Source organism: Bos taurus, chromosome 21, assembly GCF_002263795.3.
Source record: "Bos taurus isolate L1 Dominette 01449 registration number 42190680 breed Hereford chromosome 21, ARS-UCD2.0, whole genome shotgun sequence".
NCBI classification, from domain to species: domain Eukaryota; kingdom Metazoa; phylum Chordata; class Mammalia; order Artiodactyla; family Bovidae; genus Bos; species Bos taurus.
Window position 1 is genome coordinate 27,691,307 of NC_037348.1, and position 22,185 is coordinate 27,713,491.

At 54.0% G+C, this 22,185-nt stretch overlaps 1 protein-coding gene across 1 annotated transcript in view; it reads left to right on the plus strand.

The window, feature by feature from the left end:
* The window catches only part of KLF13 (KLF transcription factor 13), a 37,568-nt gene extending 19,221 nt beyond the window's left edge, over window positions 1-18,347 (plus strand). The window contains exon 2 of the mRNA NM_001083533.2: window positions 17,805-18,347. Coding sequence (NP_001077002.1) covers window positions 17,805-18,094 — 290 coding nt within the window. The 3' untranslated portion in view covers window positions 18,095-18,347. The remainder of the gene's footprint in view (window positions 1-17,804) is intronic.
* The last annotated feature ends 3,838 nt before the right edge of the window (window positions 18,348-22,185 follow it).

Sequence of the window (22,185 nt, forward strand, 5' to 3'; positions counted from 1 at the left end):
TGCTCAAACCACCTCAGGGCCACAGAAAACAAACTGTTATCCTCAGCCGACCTCAGTTCCCTGGCCTCAATTGTTTGCCATTTGCTAATTTTAGCTTCTGATCATTTCCACCCTCATCCTACCCCCAAAGGGAGACACACACCAAGAATAGTGCCTGGAAGGGGGGCGGTGTCTGCGGCCAGAGTTCCCACAGCCATCTGGCCGCAAGCAGGGGTGGCCGGGGCCTGCAGCAGAACCCCCAGATCCTCTTGGTGGGGATCCTGTACCCACAGGGCTTGGATGTGAGGAAGAGGAGGAGGACTCTTCTGAGTCTGTTTCTCCTTTTAAACAGAAACCAGGCTCTTTCTGGGAAGTCCCCCTCCCCCATGGCCCGACCTGGCTCTTGGACCCCTGGAGACAGCAACTCCATAGCACTGCCCACTTCCGGGCTGAGGGGACTCACACAATCCAGGGGCCCATGTGGCACTTGGCAGGGAAGGCTCAACCCCCGCCCCAGCGCCAGGGCTTCCGCCCAGCTTACAGGGCGCCACCCTGGCCTCCGTAGGGCGGACCTGGAGCCGCTAACCAAAGCCCAAGCCTAGGGTGCGGCAAGTGGGCCTCAGGCACTGGAGGAGGGACAAGGTTCAGTGAGCAGGTTGGCCTCTGAGCCAGGCCTGCTGGAGGAGAGAGCAGAGCCTTCAGCCCTTGATTATCTGCAGGGTCTCCAGGCGCCCCTAACATGTCAGGGCCCCGATTTGGAGACCAGAGTCTGGCGTGTCTTGGCCTAGAGTAGCGCTCAGTAAGGTGGAATAAAGACACAGAAGCCCAAAGCCCCCCATCCTCTGGTGACCACGGAGCTGGGGAGTGGAGAGACGCTAACCCCGCACCCACTGACAGAGCTGCATGAGGGGAGCAAGCAGCTCCAAGACAAGCACACTGTCAGAGCTGCTCTGGACACAGAGTTTTACAGAAATCAGGAGCAATGACTGAAACAGCAGAGAGCTCGTGGGGTGATGCAGGCTGATGGGGATATTCTATGGTGGGGTGGGGCAGGCACCACATCCACCCACCTGGTGCCCTCCATGGCTTTTGCAGACGGGTGATGAGGCTAGCACACCAACTCTCCGAGGAAAGGCTGGGCTGCCAAGAATGCTGGACCTGTCCCTCCAGTATTATCAGAGTCACTCAGGGTGGGGGGCGGGCAGGACCCGAGGCCCGCATCCACGTTCTGGCTGTGACCCGTCCAGAGGCAGCCGTGTGGCCTCTTTGGTGGTGACCCCCTTGCCCCCCTTCCCAGTCTCAGTTTGGGGTGTTATCCCACTCACCTTCAGAGGTGCTCAGGACTAAGAGATGCTGCAGGCATCCTAGGTGTTGCTCACGTTTCTTTTCCTGAGAACTAAAGTTGCCCTTCTGCCTGGTTTTCTCAGCACTGCTATTACTGCCTCATCCCCTCGCCCCCGGCCACGTGGCTCTCCCCACAGGGTGGGACATGCAGCCTGTCCTCTAGGGCACTCCTCTCCAGCTCCTTGAGGCCCTGGACTGGTGGTGCTGCTGTCCTGGGACCTGCCGCCATCTAGGCCCTGTTTCTTGGAGCCTCTGCTCCTCAGTGGAGCCTAAAAAGGCGCAAGAGGCTCTTTCTGGAGACTCGTGTATCTGCAGTGTTTTGCTCCTGGCCTCGTGCCTGAGTCCTCTGGGCTGGATGTCTGGTCCTGCGTCTCCTAGTCAGCTTGGGGTTCAAGGGGCCTTGCTTTGCAGTCTTGGGCCTTTGCTGTGGTTGCTGGCAAATCCGCGGCCACTCAACTCTTGGCACCTGACACGCTCCCCTGTCCTTGGAACTGTGGGTGTGGTTTCTGTCAGGGGTCTCTATGGGGGTGGGGAGGGTGGTTTTCTGGTTCTCACCTGGTTCACCCTCCTCAATAGGCTGTGTTCCTGAACTTGGCCTCGCTCTTGCCCACCCTGGGTGACAACCCCCTGTGTCCTCCGGCTCTCTGGGCTCCGTACCTGGATCCTTTAATTTTCTTACCTTTGCCCTCTTATCATCCATTTTCTCATCTTTTGCTCTTTGTCTGTGGTGCTGTCTCCATGTTCTCTGACAACTCTGAGATTGGATTTTAATCTCTGCCATATCCCCGTATTGTGTGTCTTTGCTTTCAGACTCAGTTTCTGGGTCTCTTCTCTTTAAGGAGCATCCTGTTTTTGCTTCACACATGTCGTATCTTACCTCTGAGCACCAGTGACAGCTCTGGGAGTTGCTTCTCCTCACCTCTGCATCCCCCAGGCTGCCTTTTTCCTCTGGCCTGCCTGCCCACCCATGTCAGAGGCTCTTCTTATGTGTCTGGTGGCCAGTGGTGATTCTGCCCAGAGGCTGGGAGCTGCCTGGGGGTGTACCTGCCACACCACTGGGTAGGACAACCCCTTCCCCTCACAGACGCCACTGCTGCCTTGGGCCACAATGTCCAACCGGTCAGCTAGGGCCCTTCTTTTACTCTTGTCCAGAGATGTTATCCAGGAAGGACAGCTAGAGCCCCAGCCAGAAGTCTTCTCAGGGTACACAAGGAGGCAGCCATTCAGGAGAGTGCTGCCCCTGAGGCCGGTGATGGTGTGACCCTGGTGGTCCTGCAGTGTTGGAACCCACATTGTGGGTGGGGAGGACTCGGTCCATGTAGGGAGGACGTGGTCCAGGCAAGTATGAAAGGCAGAGTGCATATTGCCCCCTCTATCATGAAAATGCACCCAGTGGTTTATCTAGAACTCAGTCACCAGAAATCAGCCCTGAATATTCATTGAAAGGACTGATGCTGAAGCTGAAGCTCCAATACTTTGGCCTCCTGATGCGAAGAGCCAAATCACTGGAAAAGACCCTGATGCTGGGAAAGATTGAAGGCAGGAGGAGAAGGGGGTGACAGACAATGAGATGGTTGGATGGCATGACTAACTCAATGGACATGAGTTTGAGCAAACTCAGGGAGATAGTGAAGGACAGGGAAGCCTGGCCTGCTGTAGTGGATGGGGTCGCAAAGAGTTGGACATGACTTAGTGACTGAACAACTATAATAAATTGGGCAGAATCAATTCCCAAAGCCCACTGTAGCTGCAAGGGAGTTGGGCAGGAAGCATTTTCCCCTGGTGCATTGTGGCTGCAGAAGCTAAAGTCATGTCATCTAGAGAAAAGAAGATCCAGATAGCAGGTGCTGGGATAATGGACACTTGGCTGTTTCTGCCACAGTCACCACTGGGCAGTTCCTGCACATTCATCCTTGGAATGGGCAAGCATTCAGCAGGGAAGTGTCTGGCTGGCAAAGGTAGCCACTGTGTGAGCCAGTCCTCCTAACACATCTGAGGAACCTTGGAAATCTCTCACTTTCACCAGCATTTACTTTTTTCCCCAACAAGTGGGGCTGTATTAGCCCTTTGCACTATCTAAGAAGTACTGACTGACTTCTCAGAAATAAGCCAGGTAGCCTGGATGAGAGGGGAGTTTGGGTGAGAATGGATACTTGTATATGTATGGCTGAGTCCCTTTGCTGTCCACCTGAAACTATCATAACGTTGTTAATCAGCCATAGTCTAACACAGAATAAAAAGTTAGAAAGAAGCCACGTGCTCACTGCTCTCATGATCCCACAATGTGACTGCAGAGTTTTCCGAAATTCACTGACTACTATAGTAGTCAGCTCTCTTGGGCTTCTCTCTACTGGGACAGGTTCCTAGACTTTCCTTGTTCCCCTTGACCTTGACCATTGTGAGGGGTGGTGGCCAGGGATTGTATAGAATGTCCCTCAGTTTGCATTTGTCTGATGTTTTTCTTGGAGTGAGACTGGGTTTATGGCTTTGGGGGAAAAACACCATAGAGGAGAAGTGCTCTTCTGTGCTCAGTCACTCGTGTCTGACTCTTTGCAACCCCATGGACTGTAGCCCATCAGGCTCAGAATCTGTCCATGGGATTTCCCAGGCAAGAATACCAGAGTGGGCTGCTGTTTCCTAGGGTTCTTCTAATCACTTTATATTGGTAGGAGAGCAACAGCTGGTATGTACTTTGTTACTCAAACATTCCAGCCTTGGCCAGGGCCAGGTCAGGTTGGCTTCTGGGTCCCTTGCCCCTGTCATGCTGACTTCTGTCCACTTCTTCACTGTCTGGCATTACAAGCTGCTTCTGGCTCATCTTGTATGTTTACCACTCCAGTCCCAGAGTGAGCCGTGTCTCCAAGGATCCCCATTTATGTTTGTTGTAAAGTGGTATTTAGAGACCAAGATCTAGGTGCCACGGGTGTTCCTCATTCCTGGGGGTGTCACTGCTTTTTGCTTTTGTCCTGGTGGACAGAGCCAGGATGTGTCCTTGCCCACAGTCTTCACTCACTTAGCTCTCTGTGTGAACACAGGACTGAGCATGAGTTCACACCATCTCAGATTTGGCGGCGTCCCTCCCCTACCCCCAAGGAAGGACTCACTGCCTCCCCTGGTCCAGAGGCTGTTGCCTCTCTGAAAGCAAGACCCAGGCTCCCTCCCCTTGCCTTGCATCTACCTGTTTGTTCAGCCCTGGAGCACATGTGAAGCATTTTGGGATGGTCTGCCCTGGATTCTCCTCTAAGAGGCTGGAGCTCTGTTGAAGTGCGGGCTCCTTCCTTGTCCCTGTCTCCCCACCCACCCAGACACCATGTCATGTGTTTGTAATATGGCTGGTGTCTATTGTCCCAGCCAGCCCCCATCCTGGGATCTCCAGCCTTCTCTCCAGGCTAAACATTTACAAACATTACAGTACATTCTTGTTGAAGTCCAGTCTATAGGTTTTGGCAAAGCAGAGAGTCTGTAGCCACCCTCCCAGTACCAGGCAGAAGAGTTCCATCACCCTAAAAATTCCGCTCTGTGGTCGACCACAGCCCTCCAACCTCTGGTGCATTTTCTGTCCTTACAGTTTTGCCTTTGGCGGAATGTCATATGAGTAATCATACAATGTATAGACTTAGGGGTCTAGCTTCTTCTTCGTAGCAAGATGCATTTCAGATGCATCCACCTAACCAGTAGTTCCTTCTGTTTTGTGACTGAATTGTGCTCCACTGTGAGGACGCAGCTCATGTTAAACCCCTCACCCACAGAAAGTGCTGACTGCCAGTGTTGGCTGATGGTGAAGTCCCTTGATGAATGCCTAGGAGTGGGACTGCTGCTTTGTCTAGTGAGTCTGTGTTTAACTTCTTAAGAAACTTCCCAGCCATCTTGTAAAATGACCATCCCATGTTGCATTGTCACTAGCAGCAAACAAGTTTCAGCTGCTCCACCACCAGGGTCAGTTTTTTTGGATTTTAGCTGCTCTCATTTGTGTATGGGCTTCCCAGGTGAGGCTAGTGGTAAAGAACCTACCTGCCAATGCAGGAGACATAAGAGATGTGGGAAGATCCCCTGGAGAAGGGCATGGCAACCTACTCCAGTATTCTTGCCTGGAGAATTGCCATGGACAGAGGAGCCTGGAGGGCTACAGTCCATGGGAGTTACAAAGAGTAGGACACAACTGAACACACACACACACTTGTGTAGGGTGCCACCCTCTTGTTTTACTTTGGTTTCCTTGATGACAAATGATACTGAGCACTTTTCACATAGCATTTGCCATTTGTGCGTCTTTGATAGTTGAGTTTGGGTCTCTCATCGGTATTATTATGCAATCAAGTGTTCGCTTATTGTTGAGATTTTAAAATTCTTTGTATATTTTGGATATGAGTTCCCTGTACTTACTTTTTATTTACTTTCAGGGTGTGCACTGGGTCTTCATTGCTGCAAGTGGGTTTTCTCTAGTTGCGGCAAGCGGAGGCTTCTTTTGTTGTGGAGCACAGGCTCTAGGCACACGGGCTCAGTAGTAGTGACTCACGGGCTTAGTTGCGCCACAGCATGTGGGATCTTCCTGGACCCGGGATTGAACACGTGTCCCCTGTATTGGCAGGCAGACTCTTAACCACTGGACTACCAGGGAGGCCCCAGTCCCACTTTACTTTTGATTAGCCTTACATGAAGAATATTTTTATCAAGTGAGTAAAGCTGGGTCTTTACTTGTGGATCCTAAACGCGTGTCCTCACTTTTCTGGGGTGTTTGAGAAGATCTCCAATGAAACTGACTGAAATGTGAATCCTGGGCTGTCCGGGTCGGGGTGCCACCAATCACAGACTCCCAGACAGGCTGTTGACGGCACACTGCTCCTAAGGCAGGAGGATTCTCCTTCTGAGACGGCAGGGAGAGGGCTGGGCCTTGACGGAGCTGCTCCCCTCAGCTCAGGGAAGACACTAGTGGGTTCCCTTTGGAGGCAGTTAGTGACATGACCACCAGAACAGAGAGGAAAGAGATGGAATCATCTATTCTTGGGGTTCAGCTCACATGAGCTGCTCATGGCATTAAGTCCCCTGGAGGAGATCCCCTGTGTAGAGCAGTCTGGGGTCTGGAAGCATTGAGGGAGCGGGGGAGGTGACACACCTCACCCCACCTGCCCCTTCAGGAAACGTACGGGGATGTGAGTCGAGTGTGTGTGTGTGACACACAGAGATGGACTCAAGCCCTTGTCTGGGTGGCTGCTGGCCGCCTGCTGGCAGAAACCATTGGTATTTTATTCTCGCTGTTAGAAAGGGGACCTTGGGTACAGAAATTTTCAAATGTGTTTTGTAACCCTTAGCAAAAGCAGGAAAAAGACCTTTCTGAAATGCCTGGTGTGTAGTCCTTCTGACCTTCACAGGCATGTGCACCCATGCGTGTCGGTGAGCTCCCTCAGCAGAGGCCTGGGTGCTGGCTTCCACGGATATAGGCCCAAGTCTGAAATACCTGTTAAGTTTGTTGATCTCCCATGGTTCAGTGGGTTAAGAATCTGCCTGCAGTACAGGAAATGCAGAAGACCTGGGTTGGATCCCTGGGTCAGAAGATCCCCTGGAGGAGGAAATGGCAACTCACTCCAGTATTCTAGCCTGGAGAATTTCATGGACAGAGGAGCCTGGCTGGCTACAGTCCATAGAGTGGCAAAGAGTCAGACATGACTGGGCGGCTGAGCGCACACACACGTGTAGATAAGTGTAAATGTGTGTGTTCATCACCATTGTGTTGCGTTCTGACTGTAGAAAGCAGTGCAGCTGAAAACCATAGTGATGGCAGGATGAGGTCATCCCAGATAGCTGTGGGTCCTCCACGCAGTGACAGCTCTGGGGCACGTACATCTCCCCCACGCACGGGACAGTGGGGCTGACTACTCAGAGGTCTGTGTTCCTGGTTAGCTGGTGGGGACAGAATTGTGAAGTGGACCCCTGTCTGGTTTGTGAGAGCATCAGAGAGAGAGCTGGGCTGGCTTCACACCCACCTGCCCCACCTAACACATGAATCCTGGCTGTGGTGACCTTGGGAGGTGACTCCAAGGAGTGCCACCTTGGGGCAGCTTTCACTGGCCATCCTCAGCATCAGTCCCTTACCAAGCCATAGAGGATGGGGGCACCCCAGCCCAAGCTTCTGGGGACACTGCCATGAGTGGGGGCTGCAGAGTGGCTTCTGCTCTCCTTCCTGGCCCAGGTCCCTTGGAAACCTGCTCCAGGCTGGGCCAGAGAAAGGCAGAGGGCCAGGCAGGGTGTGCGGAGAAGGGCCAGCCTTTGTCCCCGGACCTGGAAGGCTCCCAGGAGGGCACTTCTCCCCAGACAGCATGTATATCTTCAGGGAGGGAGAAGGCCAGGAGAGTCGGGGGAGCGGGCGATGGGTGGCCTCCCCCTCCGTGTGTGCAGCCTGATGTGCTGACTAGCACCCAGGCTTGCAGCAGGGCAATGCCCCTGAATTCCTGCTATGGCGTCTGCTCCAGCAAACAGAATCGGGTGTAACTACCCCATGTGACCGAGGCTGGCCAGACACTGGCGAGTCTGGTGACCTGGGCTCCTTCCTGAGCATCTCGAGTAGGTCCCCTGAGTCTCCCAACTGTTGTAGCAGAAGTAGGTCAGTGACAGGATTTTTTTTTTTTTTTTTTTTTTTGCATCTGCTCGCTCAAAAACCAAAAGCATTTTCAGATGATAGTAAAATGCCTTACTTGTTTTTATTCTGATTTACTTGTTTTATGATGTCAGCTCTGCAAAGTCTACCGTTTGGCTCTGTTTTGTTCGAGCCTCGTGACTTTTTTTCTCTAAGGGAAACGGCCTACTTCTTGTCCCTGGAATAGCCTGGCTGTAGGCACCAGGCCTGGAGGCATAGCCCAGGCTCAGGTTTTGAGGGTGCAGCCTCTGGGTGCTCAGGCCTTGCAGACAGACAGGCCAGCCCCTCAGGGAAGAGAGCTGCCTGGCTCCTTCCACATGGTGGCTGCCTACAGGGATGCCCTTGCCCGGGGTTGGGGGTCTGCTGGCCCTACCCTGAGGAATCGAAGGGGGGCCTTGTGGCTCTGTGGGAAAGGTGGTCACACTGGGGCAGGTGTGGCTCCCCAGGCTGTCTGGATGATGGGCGGTGGCTTCCAGGGTTCCTCTCCTGCTGTCACCCCGGATGTTAGTGGCCAAGGTCAGCATGGGCGGCTGGCCATAGCCGAGCGTGGTCCATGGTGGGGAGGGAGGCAGTCCTGACATGCTATCCCCTCCTGTGAGCCGGGTGAGGCCATTCTGACATTTGACCTCAGGCCCCATCTTACAGATGGTTCATCCTGACCCCCCACCTGCCTCTTGGGGTGGGTGCAGTCCTGAATGGCGCACCCACGCCCATGCACCTTAGGGACTGGTTCCCTGCCTGCGAGGCCCACCCAGGAGGCACAGGGGGAGGAACCTGAGGGCTGGGGGAGGGGACACAGGAAGAGGAAGTAGGGCCAGAGTGCTTGCATAGCTTCTGCCTGAGAGCAGGGGGTGGTGTGCCCCACCCCCTGGGCCAGGCCCTCTCCCTGGGGCCCTGGTGGCCCTGCTAACCATGCAGAGCTGGCTTTTTTGGGGCGGGGGTAGTGTGGGGCCCCAGGTTGGCCGAGGGCTTATCTGTATCAAGAAGCAGTCTGGTCCCCGTGGTAGTCTCCGAGGACTTCTGTGCAGCTACTGGTGACTATTGTCACCCCAAGGTCTCCCCCACCTCAGAGGCTTTTCCATGTCATTCCTGCTCCCCCATGCTGCACACACCCTGCCCTCATCCTTTCTTTTTTGGTCCAGGAGGAAAACCTTTCCCAGGAGCCTGCACAGGACACCCAGTCCCTCCCTCTTTCCTGGCCCTGGCAAAGGACTCCCATTCTCCTGCCTTGAACTTGGCGTTTTCATCCTGGCAGTAGGATGAACTCTCCTGGGTTGCAAGAGGAGGATGGGTGGCAACCAGTGTCTGCCCCATCCACCCAGGCTGGTGCTAAATGGTCAGTTGTGGGAGAGTGGACAGAGCGACTTTTATGGCGGGAACCTGGGGGGCCTCCAGGCATGATTACAACCCCGGGTCTGCTGCTGTTGGAATGCATCTCTGCTGTCTTTTAAGCCATACCAGGTCTGTCACACTGTTTATCAGAGAGAGTCCTCCCTCCAGTTGTCTGCAGTGTGAGCAGGGCTGTGGAGTCTGGGTGGAGTCCCAGTCCTGCCCTAGGAACTTGTAGAAAGGCAGAATTTGTGGCTGCCATTTCCGAGTTTGCTACGGATTTCTGTTTTTAATTTTAGGTAAAGACACTATATGTTTCAAAATCCAGGGCATTTAAGTCCCTTTCCAAGGAAAGTTTTCTGAGTCCTTGCCCTCCAGGCGCCCAGCTCTCTGCACCCACAGACTGCTAGTCCTGCGTCCTCAGGTGCCCACCCAGATCATCTGAGATCCAGGCAGACCTGCACGCACGTGAAACTTGGCCTCCAGACTGAGTGTCCTGCTTGGGAGCTCGCTTTTCTCACTCAGTGCCATCCCCCAGAGATCTTTCCATCTCAGTTCAGAAAGAACCCGTTCAGCTCCTTCTTCATAGGCGTCTGTGGCGTGAGGGTCTGTTAAGTGTATGCAACAAAGCCTAGAAGAGCAGGAGTTGTTTTGAGGCGTTCGCCACACTGCGAGAGCAAGCTCACATCCCATTTTGTAGGTGTGCGGGTGTAGTCTGCAGGATAGCTCCCCCAAGTTGCATTGTGAGTTCAAAGGATACACAGGTCTGTCATTTGAGTAGTCATTGCCAGGCTGTCCTCTGCAGAGCTGGTGGCAGTATGTACTTCTATCAATAAAGAGTGGGTGTGCCAGCTCACACCATCTCAGCACCTTGATAGGTAAGAAGGGGAGTGTCTGTGGGGTTTTGCTTGTATCTGTCTCCTGATGGGCAGTATTGAGCATCTTTTTGGATGTTCAAGAGTCATTGTACCTCCTGTTTATGAACTGTCAGTTAGTGCCCTCGCCCATTTTTCTATTGCGTGTTATTTTTTTTTCCCTTTTAATTTCTGTCATCTCTTCCAGTATTGGAAATTAGTCCTTTGTAACAAGAGCTGCAGATACATTTTTCTCAGTTTGTTACTTATTTTTTGCCTTTCCTTGTGACTTTGTTTATGGAGATGTATTTTATACTTTTGTAGTCAAATTTATCAGTCTTTTCATTTATGGCATCTAAATTTTGATTCATAGAAAAGAATTTCTAGCATATAAAAGGAATGTTCTCTCATGTTTTCCCCTAAAACATCTGTGGTTTTACTTTTCCCATTTAAATCTTTGACCCTTAAGAGGCAATTGTTACTTAGTTGTCCTGAGTAAGATGTTTTTGGACCCTATCCCTTGAACCCTGCCTTAGATGTCATTTTCTGCTCCATAATTTCCATGGTCCTAGAATCTGGTCCAGGCATTTCTGCTGTGCTGTACTGCCAGTCAGCAGCCTGTGCAACGAACGGCATGGTAGATCTGGTGGTCATTGCCCCCACTTCAATATTATTTTTCAGAGTTTTTTTTTTTTTGCTATTTCTATTTATTTTTCTACATGAATTTTAGGACCATGTTATCCTATTCCAAAACAAAGCAAGGCAAAGCAACAACCCAGAATGCCTACTTTAAAAATACACCTGCATTGGAAGTTCCTTGGGAGTCTAGTGGTTAAGAATCCACTGTCCAATGCAGGGGACACAGGTTCGATTCCTGGTCAGGGAACTAAGATCCCACATGCCAAGCCTTCAAGCTGCAGCTAAGACCCAACACAGCCAAATACATATTTTTTTAAAATACACCTGCACCCACTGTACAAACGTGGAGACACACGGGTCTGCAGAAGGCAGATTTGCTTGTTTAACTCGAGCCCCCAGGCTGTATGTAGCAGTCTCCAGCCAGGTACCACCTCCCTTCATGTCCTGCCAGCCCTGGCATGTGCAAGAGTGCACAGGAGCGTGTGATGAGACACATGCATGCACCAGAGCATTGCTGAAGGAGAGCAGCACCCCAGGCAGGGCCAGGCAGTTTTGGCAGAAATGAGCACTGGCTGGTTGTCTAGCCAGGGACGCTCCCAGGAGCTCTGCCTGTGATAACCGCCTATCTCCTCAGAACACACATGTGTTCTCACACTAAACCTTCACAGTTACTGTGAGATGCAGCCAAGACAAATGAGCAGGAATGCAGGTGCGGGAGAGGGGCAGGCGCTGACCTCTGCAGGGTTGGCTTCCAGGCAGAAATCACTGCTTCTGCCCGCTGAGTCCCAGGGCAAGGGGGATCCCACCTGGTGGCAGTTCTCTCTCCTGGGCCTCACCTCCCTCACCTGTACAGTGGTGGGTAAGAGCTTCCAGCCTGGACTCCCCAGGACACAGGGTTTGTAAGTCACCAGCAGAGGAGCCGAATGGTCTCCTAAAGAAAATAGAAGTCAGCTTCCCCCTCAGAGAACAGGCCTTTCTATTGACCCTGAGGCTGCCGGTCTGGCTTTCTTCGGAGGCTGGCAATTGATCGGCCCCGGTGGTCAGCCATCTGCCGAGATGCCCGGAGTGGGAGGGAAAGCAGGCCTCCCAGGAGTGAAGAACGTGGCCGTTTTGAGGTTAGGAACTGGAAGCGGACACATGCCGGAGACCACAGATTGGAGCGATCTATTGATGAATGGCAGGCCGCTTGCTGGCAGCCAGTAACTGGAGCCTGGGAGCAGCTGTTTCTCTATGGAGGCCTCTGTCCGTGCCTCCCCTCTGACTGGACCAGCCTTGCCCCTCCCCCATCATCCTCCACATACCCGCACAGATGCCGTGGTGTGCTCACCGAGGTGTGCTCTTGTGGATCTGGGCACCCCTGGACCACCTGCTTCTCTGTCCCGGGGCCCCGGGTCAGACTTCTCCTCCCATCTCCCTTCCTCAGGTTTCCCGAAGCTGAGGCCGGTAGAGCCCAGCACTCACTGCCCAGAAGGGGCCCTGGTCTGCAGGCGCGGCGCTGGTCCTGGCACCACCACTGCCTCGACTGCCCACCAGGGGCTCACACACAGAAAAGAACCACGACGCAGTTGCTCTTGGAACCAGCACCTCCCTCACCGTGTGGAGGCTGGCAAGTTTGGCCGAGGCTGGATGAGCCGAGTGAGGTCACGGGGCGCACACGCCCTTGACGGAGGGCAAACGGGAGACGGTCTCTGGACCGGTCGGAGCGAGCGGAGCCTGCGCACTAGTGAGCGCGGCTGCACCTGCGCAAGACGGGCCCCGGGGCGGGGCGCCGTTGCGGGGGTTGGGCGAGGAGAGCCCTGGGCTCCCGCCCGGCCTCTTGTGGCTTCTCAGAAAGAACACGCTGTCCCCGCCCAGGCCTGCGGCTTGGGCAAGAGTGTGGGACGCCCTGTTCCCTGATAAGATGAGGCAACCGCTTTCGGCTGCCTCTCAGGGCGCCAGGGAACATTTATGTAACCCCCGCCCTGCGTGCCCCTACCCCACCCCCACGACCCACTCCCTGCGGGACTGCGTTCCCCGCAACTGCACACCGCCAGGCCCGGCCCCCCACCTCGTCCCCACACTACATCCCCAAGGATCAGCACCCGCAGATCCTCAACCTACCTCCACGGTTACCCTTGTCCCTCAGTCCTGGCTCCTTGGGGCCTAGCATTCACTGGCGGGTACCCACCCCTCCAGCGTGGCAGGCCCCTACCCCAGTCCGTGGATCTCCAAGGCCCGTCACTGTGACCCTGACCCTCCTCCAGTTTACCTCTCTCCTCCCCGAGCATCCAGTCCCTTTGCTGTCACCCTGCCTCTCTTCACAAAGTCTCTCTTCATCCTGTCCTATGGCCCCCTCGGCCCACACACCTGCCTCCCTCCTGGCTTCTGAAGTTGGGGGTGGTGGGCAGGGAGGCTGCAGGAGACCTGGACTCCCTTCAGGGGTCTGGGGTCTGAGTCCTTTCTGCGCTGGGCCGAGCGCCCTCCGGTGGTAGCTTGTGGTACCGCTCCTGTGTCCTGATTACATCCTAGGAAGAGGCAGGTGCAGAACTTGAGCTTGGTTTCTTCTCGGCTTTACTTAGAGCATGGGTGGACCCCCTGCCCGACCTGGGCCTGCTGGCCTCCCGCCCGACTCTGGGTACACCCCGCACACACACACACACACACACTCAGCTCAGCCACCATGCCACCTGGGGCCAGTCTCCAGAGCCCCACCCTCCAGAGGTTTTCAAAGTGAGGCCCAGAGACACCTGCAGGTACTGCAGACCCTTCCGGGGAGCTGTAAGGTCAGAACTATTTTCATAACAGTAACATTATTTGTTCTTTATTCTCTCAAAAGAATATAGTGGAATATCCCAGAGGCTGTGTGATGTATGGTGACATCACCCCTCTGACGGCTACTGGAATGTGTGCTTGAGTTTAAATATTTTGTTTTAATTTCTGTGATAAATCTCGATGGACATAACCCAGGTGAACAAAAGCTCCCTCCCTGGGAGGGAAGCTCCCTCTCACCCTTCCTAAAAGGGTGAGCAGCGCTGTTGGGGAGGACTCCCGTCCATGCTGCCTTTGCCCCATGCTTCTGGTCCACCTCCTGGGTGCTGCTTGAATGTCACCACTCAGAGGCCAGCTGAGCCAGACCCAGTGCCGCTTGATGCCAGCATGAATCATAACTTCTGAATGGTTTATCCGTCTGTCTATGGACCGGCTTATTGTCCGCTGGGAACAGGCTGCTAGAGGAATAGAGAAGGGAGCAGGGAAAGCTCTGTCTGCGGGCATCACACCCACATCCCCAGGGCCAGGCATTATGTTTGTACTCCATCGTGCTGCTGATGCCTGGGCAGGCTGAGGGCTGCTGGCTGGCTGAGTGGTGATGCTGGACCCTCCCACCTGCTGCCACCAGGCTGCCAGGCACCAGCACTCTGTCCTGTTGAATGTCGCCCCTCCCTGCTGTCCTGGGATCATGCAACCCTCTCTAATTATATCCACCTAAGGAGCCTCCCAGAGTTGCAAGCAGAAGGACCCTGAAAAGGACAAGCTCTCAACGAGGACACAGGGGCTTATTAGAAAGCAAGGTTGAGTGTGACTTTGGGTTGGTTTTGTGCCCCCCACCCCTGGCTCCTCCAAGCAGGCCCAAATCTGAGAAGACTAGTTGATAAGAATAAAAGATAAAAGTGACAATAGCATCTCAGGAGTCATCACTGGGCATGTACCAGGCCCAGTGCCAAGGGCTGCTTGAGTGCAGTCCTGTAGAATCACCACCTCACTATGAAGATGGGGCACTGTGTTCATTTCCTGTGGCTGTTGTAACCAGTTACCACAAGCTGGGTGGCTTGAACACTCACAACAGAAGTGTGCTCTCTTCACTGTGGAGGGCAGCAGTCTGAAATCAAGGTGTAGGCAGTGTCAGTTCTCTCCCCGTGTCTGGTGGCCACCCCAGATACCGAGTCCCTTGGCTTATGGGCCCATCATTCTCTGGAGTCCTTTTCCTTTTTTTCTAGTCTTTGTGATCTCATCCCATAATCTGTACCTTATCGTATCTGGAAAGACATTTTTCCCAAATAAGGTCACATTGCCATCTTCCAGGGGTAACGACTTGGATATATCTTTGGTGGGGCCACTCTTTACCCCCATGGCAGGCAGTGAGGCACTTGTCTGAGGCCTTAAGTCAGTACATAGTGGAGAGAGGGGCCGAGTCTCACCTTGAGGTTCAGCACTGGTCATGTGAAGGACACCACCATATCCTGTGCTGGGCCTTTCCAAGTACTTTATAACAACTGTGTGGTGTCATTCTGCTAGAATGGAGTTTGAACTTTTTTTTTTTTTTTTTTTTTAAGTTAAAAATGTTTTTGCCATGTGTCATGTGGGATTTTAGTTCCCTGACCAGGGATCGAACCTGCGTCCCCTGTAGTGGAAGCACTGAGTTTTAACCACTAGACTACCAGGGAAGTCCCCTCATTTGGCATTTTAGTTTACTTCTAATTTAGACAATTTTCTTGTATGCCTTCTGTTTTTCCTGCGGTTTCTAATTGCCTCTTTTTTCTTTTAAGCAAAGAATACTATGTGCTTTCACTGCATCCTGACTATATGCATTCAGCCTCTTGACTATACTCGCTGGTGTGTGGAACTCCCTTTCTTGTAAACCTCCCTGTGTGATTCCTGGCCCACAGCTCCAGTGCCCCATCAGGTCTCTTCCCTCACTCCTGTCCCAAGATGACCCTTCATTGTTCACTCACTTCCCTGGCTTCTCCTTTTCTTCTTATTTTTGCTAGTGTGTGAGAGGTACTCTTGGGAGCATCTGTTGCTCTGTCATCTAGTGTGGCTTATAAGACGGCTGCTGTCTGTCCCAGCCTCTTTCCCTCTCAGATGACCTGCTTCTCCCCTTTCTCTCAAGTGAGTTCTGTGGTCTCTTCTAGTGTTCTAACATTGCAGATACTCTTGGCAGGAGCCTTTATTCACTACTCCGCCCACCTCTATGCTAACCCTTTCCATGTTAGTTTCCTGTCTCCTTTTTTTACCGTAACATTGCTGTGGTTGTTCAGTTGCTCATTAGTGTCCAACTCTACAACCCCATGAACTGGAGCACAGTAGGCTTCCCTGTCCTTCACCATCTCCCGGAATTTGCTCAAACTCATGTCCGTTGAGTTGATGATGCCATCCAACCATCTCATCCTCTGTTGCCCCGTTTTCCTCCTGCCCTCAGTCTTTCCCAGCATCAGGGTCTTTTCCAGTGAGCTGGCTCTTCGCATCAGCCGACAGATTCTATTCCATTGTTTCTTTGGTAATTTCCTCTCCTCCATTCTTTTCTGTTCTTTTACTCAGCAGTGTCTTCTGTTAGATGTTGCACCCACAGGATCAATTCCCTGTGACTCTGAACTGTGACCTCCTGCTGTTTGTAACTATCAGATGGGAAGTGGTTTGCTTGCCTGCTTGATTATGAACCCCCCTGCCCACACACCCTTCTATCCAAAACAAAGTCAGTAAGGAGAGCATACAGAGCCATACAGAGCTCTTAGCTTCAGCACTGCTAGGAGACAGAGAACACCGCAACATTCCCATATTTTCTAGAGCTGTTTCTGTTTGTTTTTTCTATTTTCCTGGGATAGTTCCTTGAGTATGTTTCTAGTTTTTCTATGGAATTTTTGTTTGGGCAACAATACTCTCAATTTTTAAACACTTATTCTCTGTACTCTGAACTTCCTTTTTATGGTATCCTGTTTACGCATAAAATTTTGTCTGAAATATCTTGAGAATGCTAGTCAGAATTTTTAGGTTAATATTCTCTTCTGTTTCCTGGCTTCACTCTTTTTCCTCTGGAGTGAGTGGTTTTGTTGCTCTTGGCCTTGCCCTTTAATGCCACTGGTTTTCCTTGGCTGCCTGGCCACCTTTGGGTGTCTGTTTGTATTTAAGGTTGATGGCCTCATTGGGGGTGGGCAGTGTCAATTTCCTCTGTTGGGCCCTGATGGACAGGCTTCAAAGACCAGCTCTCAGCTTGAGGGCCAGAGTCTGGGAGGGAGGGGGAGAAATGCAGCAGGAAGGGGTACTCTGTGGCCACCCCCAGTGCCAGAGGCTGCCCTCTAGGGTGCAGGAACTCCCTGCTGGTTCTCCCCGTGCAACTAATGCCTTTTTTGTGTGTGGTTCAGAGTTTGCCTCGGTGAAGGCTGACCTGCCTCTTGCTCTAAGCTGTCCTCACCTTCCTCTCTTGGGTGTCACCCCCAGTCTCCTCTGCTGACTGTTAGCCAGGTTGGAACTTCTCAGAGAGGAACAGCAGCAGACTCTAGTTGGAGCTGCAGTCAGTCTCTTGGCCAGTGTCTGCGTGCTCAGCCATGTCCGACTCTGCAACTTCATGGACTGTGCCCACCAGGCTCCTCTGTCCATGGAATGTTCCAGGCAAGAATACTGGAGTGGGTTGTCATTTCCTCCTTCAAGGGATCTTCCTGACCCAGGGATCTAACCTGCATCTCTTGGATTGGCAGGCAGACTCTTTTTACCACTGTACCGCCTGCTGCTGCTGCTGCTGCTAAGTCGCTTCCTGGGAAGCCCATAAACAGACTCTTAGTCCCAGAAAATTGTCTGTCCTGACCTGTTCATAATACAGATGAGGAGATTGCAGAGGGTCTGAATGGCTGGGTGTTGGGGTCGGCAAACTGTCTGCAGATCCTGCAGGATTTGAGGCTCTGGGGTTAGGACTTCTGTGGGGTGAGGGTGATCTGTGGGGTCAGGGTGATATGGCCAGACTTGCAGGCTTGCGAGCTCGCCTTCCCCGATCCCAGCTCCCATTCTTAGAGCCCAGGGACCAGCCTATGCTTCCCGCTGCTCAGGCACAGCTGACCCAACACAGGCTGCTGGATGGCACGCACTTGAGGGGGCCGCAGCACCTGGGATCCTGTCATTTACTCCCGGGAGGGGTCGGATGGAAGCAGATGGGACGGGACAGGAGGGTGCTGGCGCCCACACGGAGGTTGGCGGAGATGGGGCGCCAAGGAAGAGGCGCAGGGAGGGCGGGGCAGCCTAGGGTGTGCGCTGAGACTGACCCTAAGCCCTCTCACCCGCAGGAGAGCGCCCCTTCGCATGCAGCTGGCAGGACTGCAACAAGAAGTTCGCGCGCTCCGACGAGCTGGCACGGCACTACCGCACACACACGGGGGAAAAGAAGTTCAGCTGCCCTATCTGCGACAAGCGCTTCATGCGCAGCGACCACCTGACCAAGCACGCGCGCCGCCACGCCAACTTCCACCCGGGGATGCTGCAGCGGCGCGGTGGGGGTTCGCGAACCGGCTCGCTTAGCGACTACAGCCGCTCGGACGCCAGCAGCCCCACCATCAGCCCGGCCAGCTCGCCCTGAGCGCGCCTGCGCGCGGGGCGGGGCCCGTGGCAAGCCACGCCCCCACCCAGGCCATGCCACGCCCTGAGGCCCCGCCTCCTTACCACAGCCATGAGCAGATGCTCTCACTTCTCGTGATTCCGTGTCTTTTCATTTTGTAATAAGAGAGGGAAAAAAAAAGAGAGAACTTTATGAAGTCGACGACGACAACAACAACAACAAAAAAACCAATTTTCTTCACCTCAGGTGTCAAATTTGTAAAAAAAAAAAAAAACAAAAAAAACAACAATGAAAAAAATTCCAAAAAAATTCCAAAAAACACCATCCACAATTGCACAAGAGACATACCCACGCAGGTGAGATTCAGCGGTGTTGAGCCCGCCACCCCCCGCCCCCCCCCCTTTCTCAGGGATGGACATGTTCCAAGAGGTCAGTGAGGACACCCCCTTCCTGCCGCCTTATTCTGTACATAGATTTCCACTCTGGAGTTTCCTTTAAGGTTTGGGCACACACTGGGGGCGGAGCAGTGCAGGTGGAGCTCCCCGAGGGCGGCAGATGGAGCGGTGGTCACCAGCCTTGTGCTTTCAGGGCAGACCCTTGAGCAGGGCCCACGGCTCCCTTTTCCTGCCGCCTGCCCAGCCTCAGGCTTGCCCCAGCGGCAGTGGGCTAAGAATGCAGAGGGCTCCGAGGGACACCTCAAGCCGTGATGGGCAAGGGGAGCAGTCCTCCTCGGGGACCCTGCCCAGGTCCCTCTCAAGCGCTGGAAGCAGAGATGCAATCCTGGGTTGGGCAGACCGATGCACCGTCTGATGTCTACACGGCTGTGCAATGCTGTATCCCCGCAGAAGGCGCCAGGACCTTCCACTATTATACCACGTCCTCTGACTGGCCTCCTACAAGGATGTCCAAAGGTGTCACCGGTGCATCCAGTTCCTACATTTTCCCCGACTGACCCTGCTCGTGAGACGCCTTTGTTTGACACGGTGGGTAAAGCAGGGCTCTGTGCGTGTGGCCTGTGGTGGCCTTGCGTAGCACTCCACGGAGACTGTTCGGTAGCAAGAGACCGGAACATTGTGACTTGGAACTTTGGGGGGTAGCAAGGCGGATGCTATGGGAAATGCAGTCAGAGAACATACATTCTCTTTCCTCCCCGGGGAGCACCGGACAGAAGTTGTGGGAAGTGCTTTTTTTTCAGACCCACCATGTCCCCAGCTGAGACTCAGCGAACACTCACCTTCTCCATGAGCTGTGTCCCCTGGACTCCTCCCTCCCTGGTCTCCCCCTCCCACTTGGGAGGCCCCAGCCCACCCCCAGCCTTGGGGCACTGGGGTGTAGGGTCCCCATTGCCAGCCTTCCCGAGCAGAGAGCTGGGGACATCTCTCCGGGAGCCCCGACCCAGGCAGGTGGGTCAGGCAGGCTCCAGCATGCTCCCCTGTGGAGGGCTGGGGCAGCCCCCGCCCAGGCACCTCCCTGGCCTTCCTCCAGGGAGTCAGGGCCTGTAAATACAAGTCCCCAGGACAGTGTGTGTATGTGTGTGTGTGTGTATGTGTGTGTGTTGGGGCAGGGGTGTGGGTTTGGGAAGGACTTGGGGTATCTTGCAGAGACCTCTGCTCATTTCGATGAGGAGGAATGACCCTTGGGACCTCAGAGGGCCGTAGCAGGGCTTCCCTGAGCCCAGAGTGCCTTGGTTGTGGCCATCTTGCTTCTGCCCCCACCCGATCACAATGAGGGGTACAGCACGGAGGAGCCCCGGAGACCCAGCCCCAGCTGGTGCTCATGGGCCCTGGGCGGCTCCAGAGCACATGGGTGCCCCCATGTCGTTAGCAACTGCCCTCCTCTGCGCTCCAGGTGCCCATTTCTAACTCTGCTGTGTCAGGTGGGGTCAGCCAGTGGTGTGATGGGGGCTTCTAAGAGCATGGCAGGTACGAGGTGGGCAGGTGTATCGTTCTTGCTGTGCATGGGAACCAGGCAGAAGTGGCATGGGGGTGAGGCCTCACCCTGGCCTCTGTTGGGGCTGGGTGATAGCCCTGCTCGCATTTGGTCCAGGACAGAGAACAGAATGTGCTGGACACCTGGACAGAGCAGTGCCCTGAGCACCGGGGGTGAGAGCTTTTCACGCCCAGTCCCCAAGTGAGGCCGGCAGGGCCCTTGGAGTTCCCTCCCAAAGCCGTTTCTGTGTGGGGCTGAGAAAGCCACACTCCGAATACATTTCATGTCTCAGGAACTCACATTCCAGGTTCAGGAATTTTATTCCAAAGTCCTTTGGTGCGCTCACTGCCCACACGCGGTCCCCAAAGTCAGGGAGGGGGGCCACATGCCCTGCGGGAGCCTGGTGTCTCCTCGCGACCTGGCTGTGGCATTGCCGAGGAAAGAGGGTTTCAGAGCCCATGTCTCTCTGCACATAGGAAGAGGGGAAAGGACTCTAAACCCAGTCATCTTGGAATAAAAGAAGAGCTGGTTTGTTTTGGAGGGGGGAGGGGGGTGGGGGAGGGAGGGAAAGCGGGCGTTTGCTGTTCCCAAAGAGAGCACTTAATTTAATTTTTCCTCTAAGTGACCCAGGGCTGTTCCGTCTGCTAGATGGAAGGGTAACATTGCCTTAAAACAGAAATATGCAGGCGCGGGCTATTTTTGGCAGATGAGTGTGTCCTCGTTCCCAAAGCAGTTTTGGTCTAATGGCAGGGTGCGGACCTTCCGAAGTGGGCCTGGCTCAGGACACGGGCTGCTGCTTCTCTGCCTTTGGGCATCTGGAGAGAACTGGCTGGCACCTGGAGCTCTTGGCCTAGAGCTCCAGCCAGCAGGCCATCCTGGCTCATCTGAGGCTAAAATTCATCTCACTTGAAGGGTGGGGAAAATCCATGCATCTCAGGCTAGGTTCGAATGGGCTTTTGCTAGCATCTCATCATCACATGTGGAAGGAGGGAGTGCAGGGCCTCCCTCCCTCAGACCCCCGTGGGAAGTGGTTGCACGGTGGTGGGGGTGGGTGGAGGACACTGCTGAACAGCCTGCATTTTTTTTCTAAGAAGTAGAATGTCTTCCCGGCCCAGGTCTGTTTCAGGGTCTTTCATTTTTCTGGTTTATGGCCATGCTTGCTGGCTTCAGTGTGACAACTAGAAACAGTAGTGAAAACTCCAACCTTTGCGTGCTGACTCTAGTTCTTGTAGGCCAAGGGGGCAGAGATCTCAAAATGAAGGTTGCCGAGGTTCCCCTCCAAGAAGGCCTACAAGCGACCCTGGGCTCAACCTAGGGGCTGGTGTTTGGCCCTTGTCCCAAACAAGGAAGCCCTCAGCGTCAGCCATATTAGGGTTGTCAGCACCCCAAACGCCTACCCTGTTCTGTAGCCATGAGGAAAGATGAGCCCCTTCCACAGTGGGCCATGGGGTGCTGTGTGGGGATGGGCAGTGGTGCCCTTAATGGGAATGTGATCCTGCAGGTGCCTGCCTTGCACCCTGCTGCAGCCCATGCACCGCACTTGAGGTGCAGGGCGACCCCTTTACTCTGAGGCTAGGCATCCGGGCAGGTGCAGGATTCGCCAGGGTGCGGCCTCCAGGTGCACACTTCAGCAGCAGCACTGGAGTCCCCAGACCTCCCCATGCTCTTGGTCACAGCTTAGGGCGGGGTGGGAGGCAACTTAGAGGCAGGGACAGACAGCGGGCCATCAGTGGCCCCTAGCCTGTTTGTTGGGACATACGGACAGGGCTGGTGGCTTTCTGGGTCCAAGTGAAGTGCGGCAGAAGTGGGGTCTCCATGCAAGTCTCCTGCCCCCCAGCCCACTGTCCCCAGAAGATCCGGCCGCTTTTCTTGCCAGAAGCAGGGCTAAGGTGGCTGCCAGGTCAGAGCGCCCCAAGGGACTTGCTCCTTGAGTTCAGCGAGCGAAGGACCACCCAGCAGGGAAGCATGACCTGAGCAATAGCGTCCCCTTGATGCTCAGCTCCTGGTTTCGGCTGTGTTTACAAGGCTACCTGATTTTTTTTTACTTCTAACAGCTGTCACTTTTTTTTTTTTTTTTTTAAATTTTCTTAACCCTTTTACAAAGTCATTCAAAGACTCAGTGATGAAGGGTTTGAAGATTGATGGGTTGGTCACACTGCAACCAGTAAGAAATGCTCTGCAGG